Source organism: Solanum dulcamara, chromosome 4, assembly GCF_947179165.1.
Source record: "Solanum dulcamara chromosome 4, daSolDulc1.2, whole genome shotgun sequence".
NCBI classification, from domain to species: domain Eukaryota; kingdom Viridiplantae; phylum Streptophyta; class Magnoliopsida; order Solanales; family Solanaceae; genus Solanum; species Solanum dulcamara.
The window spans coordinates 37208521-37219100 of NC_077240.1; the positions used below are offsets into that span (position 1 = coordinate 37208521).

At 33.5% G+C, this 10580-nt stretch overlaps 1 protein-coding gene across 1 annotated transcript; it reads right to left on the bottom strand.

The window, feature by feature from the left end:
• Positions 1 to 4559: 4559 nt before the first annotated feature.
• On the bottom strand, positions 4560 to 6606 carry LOC129884197 (uncharacterized). Its single transcript, XM_055958537.1, has 2 exons — positions 6511 to 6606; positions 4560 to 5030 (listed from the first exon to the last, which is right to left on the bottom strand). Exons 1-2 carry the CDS (start codon positions 6604 to 6606, stop codon positions 4560 to 4562), a joined length of 567 nt encoding a protein of 188 aa, XP_055814512.1.
• Positions 6607 to 10580: the final 3974 nt, after the last annotated feature.

The window sequence follows — 10580 nt, forward strand, 5'->3', positions numbered from 1 at the left end:
ATTAATTAAACATGTTTATAGATGATGAAAATAAATATACTGATCTTTATTTAAATGATATTTGAAATAAAAGTATTATAAATCACAATAATTAAAAATTTAAAATATTTAAAAACATATAAAGAATTTGGTTAACTTCCAAAATTTTATTTGTGCCACATAAATTGAGACAGGGGTAATATAAATTATGTGCACATTACATAAAAAAATACTATAAATTATAATAATCAATAACTTAACATATTTATAAAAAAAAATAGAAAATTTTTGCTAAACTCTCCAAATTTCATCAACTTCACATCAATTGAAAAAAAAAGTAATATATATTGAGCCCATACGTAGAAGAGTCTACAAGGACACATGTCATGTTCGACATGTGTGCTTTGTGGAATTTAAATGACATTAAAGGTCATTTTGATCATTTAAATATTAAATTATTGAATAAATTTTAATAATATATATATTTAAAAATTACGTAAAAAAAATTATAAAACATAATAATTAATAATTTAAAATATTTTTAAAAATTCTATAAAAACTTTTGGTCAAATAAAAAGTTGATATGACTCTTTATATTTTATCCATAACATAAATTGAGACAAAGAGAGAAAAAATATTTTCAATAATTAAAAAGACATTTTTAATAGTTTGTATAATCACAAATTGCGTTTAAAAAACTATAAATTATAATAATTAACGACTTATAATAATAAGAAAAATAAAAAAATTATGCTTAATTTTTTTATTGACTCTTAAAATTCTATTTGTGTCACATAAATTAGGATGAAGAAGAAGTAATATATATTGAACTCGTGACATATAAAAAAGTTGTAGCCGACAAAAGATTTGATTAACTTTTCAAATTTTATATGTGTCACATAAAATTGAAATAGAGAGAGTAAAGACATCTTGAATAATTATATATTTATAAATTACATCAAAAATATTATAAATTATAATAATTAACAATTTAATTAGTTTAAAAAATTATAATTAAAAAAAAATAATTAAATTTTTAAAATTATATTTTTGACACATAAATTCAAATAAAAAAATAATACTGGAAATGTGCTGACACGAATTCCAATATCTAGTTTTACATGTAGACAACTACTCACTTAATGAGATAATGAATCATCATGCATTGACTTTCACGGGCAAGGTACAAATATTTTACTGGTTGACAACAATGTCAATTATAAGCTCGACTAGAATTGACTGAAAATTAACAAAAAAAGACTTAACGGAAGCCTCAATTAGAAACACAGAAAAGGAATCACAAGAGGGATATAATTAAAGAGCAAATATATAGAAGAACAGCCAAACCTCTTCATAGTCGTACCGTTAGTTTAAAAATTTCATGACGTGCTATATTGAAATACTGCTATATATTGCTATGGTGTGTTATTATTATATTTTCGAATTTTCAACTACACATTTATATTTTACGGGAATTCTAGTACCCCTAAATTAGTTTTAAGTGGAATAAATAACCCCTTAAAATTTCATACACAGCCATATACCTCTGGTGGTGAAACATACGCGCTTGACACATGTATTTCACCAATTAATTTTTTTTATTTTAAAAAAAAATTCTTCTTCTTCCTTACCCTAATTCTTTATGAAAGCTTCATTTTAGGGAAAATAATGAAGGATACATTGGGGGTAATTTGTCGTCGCCTCAATCCCTGCTCCGCAGCTGTAGTTTGAGAAATTGTTGCAACCACCACCATCTCCCCCTCCACATCTAACTTTATCACCTCCCCCACCTTCACCATTAATGGCTCCTCCACCTACTCAAAGAATTCCTCCGCCATTTTCTCGTGAAAACAAAGCCATGAAAAAAGAACATTTACACCATCATGAAGGCCACCATATGTCTAATTTTATCCCACCACCAAACTTAATTGGAGAAAGAGACTCAGGTTAATGTTTGTGGATATTATTGCGATTTGGATGTTTGTGTGGCGGCATTTTTCAAAATCAAAAGAAGGCAATTGTTGAAGGCACATTCTAGATTTTGAAATACATTTCCATTTTATAAAACTGTTATGGCTTCAATTTTTTACCTCAATTTTTTTTTCTGTGTTTAACAAGTGTGACTTGATCGAAATTGACTGAATACCTAAATGGATAATGTGATCGAAATTGAATGAATACCCAAATGGGTATTGTAGTTACAATGGGTCTCAACATACACGAGCAAGCTTAGGCTACATCTTGAACTTAAATCGAACTCCAAAACATTCATTCACTAGCAGTTGCTCATTTGAATGAACAAGAAAGAAGAAAGTTAGAAAAGCTCCAAACTCCGACCATGCCAAATTTTAGACTGAAAAAATAGATAGATAATTAGAAAGAGAGAGAAAGGAAAAAAAGAGAAGAGAATGGAAATTTTAAAAAAGTATAAGGAAAAACAGTCTTTTCACTCTCTCAAAGAGAGTGAAATGCAAGCTCTATGTCAACTCAACATTTAAGGAGTATTTTTCTACTTTAAAATAGTTCGGGCGGAGGGGGGTAATAGAACCCCGCGTGAAAATATAAGTTTGAAGTTGAGAATTCGATAATAGATTAGGGGGGTATTTGACTATTTTCTCTATTTGTATATTGATATCTGAAATTTAGATCTCAACTCTTATAAATAAAAGTATTGAAAAATTATTAGTTTTGATTTTTTATATTATAAACGAAAACAAAATATTTTAACCAATTCAATCAAAATAATAAAAAGAGTATGAATGTAAAGAAAAGACAAACATAAGTAGTCTTTTTTACGAAGCTATGACCACAAGTGATGTGTACATATTAAATATAATTTTATTCATTATAGATGTTCATATTTGAATTTACAACGTGCATGAACTCAATACATCAAAATTCCTTCGAACTTGGCAGCAAAATTTATTTTAGCATTTTAAGTATACGGACATTTAAATATCTCCCTTAACAAGTTTGAATTTAATTAAATACCACCTTGGGAGTATAACACCATTCTCACCCATCACATCGCTGTCATGTAAGCATCACATCACTGTCATGTAAGCACTATGTCATTAATTTTTATTTCTTTTTTATTTATTCACCATTTTTTCTTACACAATTTTTATAATTAATTAATTAAAAAATACATTTTCAAGAATCAAAATTTAAAATACGGGTCATTTTCATTAATTTTAATTTATTAATTTTAAATATTTTTAATAAGCAGCCCCATCTTCTTATTTTTTTCTCCTCCACCCCCTCCCCCCGCGACCCCTCTCTTTCTTCTTCCAAACGAAGGACCCTGGGGCAAGCTCACCATTTTAATCTTTAATGAGATTTTTTCTTCTTCACCATCATTCAATAAATTTTTTTTAAAAAATAACTGAAATTTACTCTTCTTCCCTCTTCCCTTTCCCTCCATTCTTCAAAACCTTTAAACTTTACAAGTATTCTCAAATTCAAAACACTAGAAAATCAATTTTACTTTTTATATAATATAAAGTGAAATCAACGTCAATAATATGATATTGGTGTTGAATTTTATATATTATTAAAGGACTAGTGGAATGAAAATAATTGATAGAGATGGGATTAAGATGAAGAAAAAAGTGCTTTAATGGAGAAAAAGGTGTAGTAGGAAAGACAACAAATTAAAGAGAAAAATAATTTAATTTTTTAAAAAAAGAAGACCCACAAATTTCATTCACCTCTAATTAAGAAATTATTACATATATTTTAAAGAATTAATAGATCAAAAAAATATTTAAAAAGATAGTTATATATTAGCTAATAAAAAAAGGTCATGTGTATGATCTAAATTCAATTTTTCTTTTTTTCTCTTTTTTGCGCGCTTTTAGAAAAGTGAGTACACTCACTTTGCCACATCACCCCTTAGAGGGATATTTAAATCACTTTAGAATTGTTAAAAGTGGTATTTAAACATTCGTATAGTTAAAGTAAGTTTTGATGCCAAGTTCAGAGGGATTTTGATGTATTTTCACCATTAATTATGATTATTATAAATATTTTAATATTTTATATTATGAAATATATTTCTTAAAAAATATTATTATACAGTATTTGAGTATGTCTATTATAAAAGGGTAATTTTACAAAGAATGTACTACTATAATGAATGTCATTGTTATTATAGGTAGAATGTTGTTATAGAGAAGTAAAATATAACATGACAAATAATTTTTTGAGATGAACAGACTGATATAATGAAATATTGTTATAACGAGGGTTGATCTAGTTCTGATCGATCAATAATTTAAAAAATTTGCCTGCCTACATTAGTTCTGTAACACCTCGTACTATTTTAACTTAGATAAAATTTGAGAACCAAAAAAACTGAGAAGGATAGACTGCCCAGTGACCCACGCATAGGACCTATGACTAGTAGAAGTTCCTACGAGCCATAGATAGGACTCGTAGAGTCCCCAGGGCAAAATGCCTAGTGGCCCACACATGGGACCTACGATCCGTAGAAGTTCATATGAACCATAAATGGGACTCATAGAGTCCCCCAACACTTAGTCAAATTTGGAATCTTGAGGATAATTCCACAAAACCTCTTAAAACTTCTTAAAACCTTCCTTTTCAACAAAACGAAAAGGAAGCTCATCAAGGATTAACATCTCAACTAAATCCCTTCGAGATACCTCTTGATCAAAAGTCCAAATTGCCCCATCACGCATTTCACCTTCTAATGGAAAGTTTAAATTTGATTGTTTGTACTTGGAATTGAAAGTGTTAACCTTATTTGGATTTTTAGGAAAAGTTTTCAAATGTTTATTTAGTCCACTTGTTCCATTTTTAATTGAATCAGCTAAGAGAACTTTACCACCATGCTTGCACTTTGCTTTGTTAATTCCATCTTGTATGAGCTTATCATAATGCGGCCAAGCAGCAGATCTTGATTCTATAGCTTTTCTCTTCACAATCACTGAATATTGTTCACCTTCCGGTGTTGAATCAAGAGACTCAGTAAGAGCCAGAGGTGCGCTTCCACTGACATTGGTTATTCGACTTGTTTTATCTTTCATCTAAATATAGAAGAGATTGCAAATGTTATAAGACATAAATTAGAAGTGTAAAACAAAATTAAAAAAATAGATTTTGCTCACCTATGATAGAAAAATTAGCGCGAAACCTGTGTAACAATTCCACAAAAAGATTAGAAAATAAGGAACAGACAAAGGGCCAGTAGAGAAATAGAGCTTACACAGATGTCACGCCCTCATTAGGCCAACACACCACCTCCTCCAACCATGAGCTGCCATGTGGCATGTGGGGTCCACCCCCTTGCTCCAGCTGCTTCCACATAGCACTTCCACCTGCTTCCATATGGCACTCTCTCATGCTGCCTGTCACCTTTTTTTCCCCATCATGGATTCGTAATCTCATCTTATTTTATGAACCTATGTAATTCTTGCTACGTAAGCTTGGTATGTACTCAAGTAGCTTAAGTATGTAAGATTTCTAAGTTGGTAGCTTATGTAAGTAAGTTGAGTCCTACGACTCATTACTTGGCCTCCAACTCCTTCCGAATTCTTATAATCGTATTTCCAATCTTCCCTACTATGGGGTGTCACATTCTCCCTTCCTTAGAGTTGTTTGATGGCGTTATAGATTATCCGTCTCAAATGGTAACTTTTAAGAAGCTTTAAGAAGCTTTAAGAAACTTTAAGAAACTTTAAGAAACTTTTTTTTTTCAAGAAACTTTAAGAAACTTAAGAATCCTTCCAAAAACTTAAGAACCTTTCAAGAAACTTAAGAAGCTTAAGAGGCGTTTCAAGGTACAAAAGTACGGGGTATAAAATCCTTCCCCCCTTTAGGACATTCGTCCTCGAATGTGAACCAAAACCTTCCTCAAATCTCATACAGACCATATGGAGAATTTTTCTGTTCCATATTTGTACACGTTGGTCAGGGGTACGACGGGGCCCTGTCCTATCATATGATTAAGCTATCATTCTGTAGAGGTCTGTAGATCTGTATTTGTGGGTTCTGTATATGTATAGGGCTTTTGTGTTCCGTGACGGCCATATCAGCTTTTGTGTGCTGCATCTATTTTCGTGCGCTATCTAATGACCTTATTTGATTTCTATATTTGTCTATTCTGCTAATATGCTAATTTGGGCTAAGGGTACGTATGGGTGTCCAACTCAGGCACAGTCGCGGCCTACAGGGTTAAGTCGTGATAAAAGTGGTATCAGAGTGATTTGGTCCTTGGAATGTCTACATACCGTGTCTAGTAGAGTCTTGTTTATCGGTGTGTTGTGCACCACATCTATAAACAGGAGACTACAGGACATTTATGATGTTACCTTTCCTTCTTATCTTAGATCGTGCGATAGAGCTGTATTATCAGGATGATTTCTCCCTAATAAAATGAATTTTTATGTTTCTAGTGATTCCTCCAAAGAAACCAACGGCTGCCCAGAAGGACGAATCAACAGCGCCCGGTGAGGCTAGTCAAGCCCATAGAGTTACCAGGGCCCGATCTCAGCCTGAGCTAGGGACTGTGCCCTCGACAGCTAGCTCTGCGACGCCGCCAGTATCAGAGGGGATTAGGACATCCACTCTGCTGTTTGACGATGCTCCTTTATCTGGAGCCATATTTTGGTACTAACTTTTCTATTGCATATTTGTACACATTGGTCAGGGGTACGATGGGGCCCTGTCCCGCATATGATTATGCTATCATTCTGTAGAGGTCTGTAGATATGTATTTGTAGGTTTTGTATATGTGTTGGGCTTTTGTGTTCCGTGATGGCGTTATCGACTTTCGTGTGCTACATCTTTTTTCGTGCGCTATTTAATGACCTTATTTGATTTCTATATTTGTCTATTCTGCTAATATGCTAATTTGGGTTAAGGGTACGTAAGAGTGTCCAATTCGGGTACGAGTTACGACCTACGGGATTGGGTAATGACAACAATAATATCGTCTACATATAACAAAAGAAATATGACACCTTTGTGAGTCTGCAAAGTATACAAGGAGGGATTTGCCTTACTATAAAGGAAACCAAGGTGTACGAGATGCATGCTAAACCTATCAAACCAACCTCTTGGTGCCTGTTTAAGACCATACTGTCCTTTTTCAGTAGACAAACATCTTGAGAATACCTAGGATCAACAAATCCAGGAGTTTGACTCATGTATACCTCCTTTTGCAAGAAATTATCATGACCCAAGCTAGAACCTAAGTGTGACACGACTATCTAAATCTCGGAGGACCCCAACCAAGCCTTACAATTGCATATATGAGCATACATAAGGTAAGTAAAATAATTAAACAACAACATAGATATGGAAGTAAAGTTTCAACATGAAATTCTCAATTAAGGAGAACAAATCTTAAACTCAAATAAAGGACAACATAGACTCAATTAACATCCAACATGCCTCTACTAACTAGATGGGGGAATAAGACAAGCTCCTAGCTCACACATGACAATATAAAAAGTCATAAAAGTGATGAAAAGATAATAGTCTTGTCCTCGAAGAATGAGGATTCACTAGAAATGGAAAAGTAAAGCTCAACTCTAGCCACGAGTGGGAGGTGCGCGAAGATCATCCGACCCTACATTATGATATAATATGGGAAAAAGGTATGCGATAGTACATGAAATGCACTAAGTATGTGAGAAATATTCATCAATAATTAATATAGGTCATATTCAATATGAATCATAAGATGCAAGACCAATATCTTAAAATATGAGTAAAACCATAAAAATCTTAAAGCATCATAATCATTGGTCAATGCATCAAAAAATCATTATGATAACTTTATACCTTTTCTGTACGTTGATGTGGGATAGGACCTTTAACCGACATATAAGACCAGGCAAGCTATAACATGAAATCTGATGACCCCCACATCAAGTAGGAAAAGGCCACCTTGCTAGGGTAAACTTCTTGATGGTACTTTCTCTAACTCTATCCTATATATGGATCCATTAGCTTCAACATATTAGCACTTAAAATCTATGTAGGGAACGTAGCTAGGGACTAAAGGTTGATTGCAGGATTCCCTTGGGTAGCTATGATGGCTACCGAACTGAACCCCACCTTAAAGTCCTCTCGGTGGTTAGTCATTAGTCCAATGGAACTACATGAAAACATGGTCATTAACATTATTAGGAAAGGTTATAATAGATACCAATCCAACTTTATAAAAATAACATAAGAGTAACTCATCTATTATCTTCATCATAAGTGTGTGAGGAAATTCCATCACAACCTTTGAACTTCTTTAAATGATTGTGCAAGAATTGGCCTTACTGCACTACAACTTCTTTGCTTAAAAAATTATTGAACATCATTCATAATCTTTAATGAGTCATTCATAAACCTTGAACGTCATTCATAAAACTTTCATTAAAACCTCTTGAAATTCATGATCACAATTCATTGAAAACGTACTTAAAACTAGCATATAGCATGTGTCATTGAAACTCATCTTGAAATGATGCAGTATTATGTGAATTATGCATAATTTGATGAATAATAATAAGATATATCATGAGATTAGGGCTTTAAAAAAGAATTCATATGAGATTTTGAGAGAAAACTTGGGATTCCATGAATAAAAGGACCTAGGAATGAATTCCCACATATATTTGATTTTAGGAGCCCTAAACTGCAGAGAATTGAAGCTTTAACCTTGAAAATATCCTTTGAATTGCTTGAGGAGGAAGAGGACTCTTAAGAGAATACTTTTAGAAAGAGGATTTTGATTTTGGGTGTTTGGATGATAATGAGAATATTAGGAGAGCTTAGGATAGTTAATAGGTTAGAATAAACCCCTAAAATCGTTCACATTCATTAATAAAAATATAGGGCAAGACCAAATACCCTCAATTTAAATGGGAAATTCAGTAGGATAGAGGACCCACCAAAGTTTGTGAAGCTTACCATGACCCATGGTGGTGGTCGTGGTGATGAAATTAGACTTGGATTCTGAGGGGGTGACCTCCACAGAGGACATCACGGCTCGTGGTGCCTTACCATGGTACGTACCCTGAATAGGAAATTGAGGAGTTGGGTTCACGGACCACACCACGGCTCATAGTTCATAGCATGGACCGTGAACCTTCCATTATCCCTTCTCTAGATTTTCCCATTGAATGGTAACCTTCATGGTCACTCTCCATGGATTGTGGAGAGTACCACGGCTTTGAAGGGATCCATGAAGGACGTCCTAGTGCCAAAAGTTGAGATTTTCTGAAAAACTTTTTTCGAAACTCTATTCCAACTTTTCAATTTTTGGGGTCTTATAATATCTCTCCATTGGGAACATTCATTCTCGAATGACACTCAAACTAGTATGAATAGGATAGGAAAGAGATATAGCATACCAATATGAATGCAAAACCCCTCAAAAATACATAAAAACATGGAATATTTAATCCCTAGCTAAATATTACTTTAAAACTCATTTCATGAACATGAATGCATATAAGAACATGAGAATGTTTGAAACACATGATTTGGGCTGGATGTATCATGAAGGAACTAAATACCTCAACAAGGCACGAAACTGAAGAGATAAGGATATCGTAACATCATATCAGCTTTGGCTTTCCAAGTAGAACCTTCAACCTCTTAGTTCCTCCATAGCACTTTAACTAAAGCTACTTCCTTGTTCCTCAACTTTATAACTTGCCGGTCAAGAATCTCAATCAAATATTCCTCATAAGGGAGACTCTCATTTACATCAATGCTGTACCAAGGCATAATAGAGCCAGGATCACCAAAACACTTTCTCAATAAAGACACATAGGACACCAGATGTACCGATGCCAAATCAGAAGGTACATCCAACTCATATGCTACCTTGCCAATCTGCATCGAAATCTGATATGGACCAACAAAGAGGGGGCTAAGATTTCATTTCTTGTCAAAATGCATCACACCCCTCATAGGTGAAATTATCAAACTAACTCAATCATTAACCTCAAATTCTAGTTCCCTTCTCTTTACATATGAATAGGAATTTTGTTGACTCTGGGCAGTCTTCTATATTTCTCTAATCAATCTCACCTTCTCCATAGCTTCATGCACCAACTCGGGTCCTATCAAAGTTACTTCACCCACTTAGAACCAACCAATGGGAGACTGCATGACTCGATCTAGGGCATAGTTGTAACATGATGATTAGAATCTCGGAGGACTCCAACCAAGCCTCTTAGCATAAAATTCATGAGCATACATAAGATACATGAAGTAAACCAACAAGATCAAAGGTACAGAAGCAAAATCTCAAATAGAACATAGGTATCAAAACGAGAGAGCGATTATATGGATGCTTACTATCTAACATGCCCTTACTACGTGATGGGGGCGTGAGATAATCTCCCAACTCACCCAATAGACAATATATGAGTAATGAAGTGCAACTGTCAAATGGGAAATAAATGCCATGTCCTATAATTGTGAGGACTCACCAACATAAAGCTAATAGCAAACTCTAGCCATGAGCGGGAGGAGGATGAACGTGATCGTCAGTCCCTATATTATGATACAATGAAGGCAAAAAGAATGCCTTAGTACATAGAATGCACTAAGTATATGAAAATATG

Bases quoted from the DNA above. Each gene is read 5' to 3' on its own strand.
- LOC129884197 (XM_055958537.1), bottom strand. From the start codon at position 6,606: ATGGCTCCAGATAAAGGAGCATCGTCAAACAGCAGAGTGGATGTCCTA. The intron at 5,031-6,510 runs GTCCCTAGCTCA...TTCTATATTTAG, and splicing joins AGCTAGCTGTCGAGGGCACA to ATGAAAGATAAAACAAGTCG.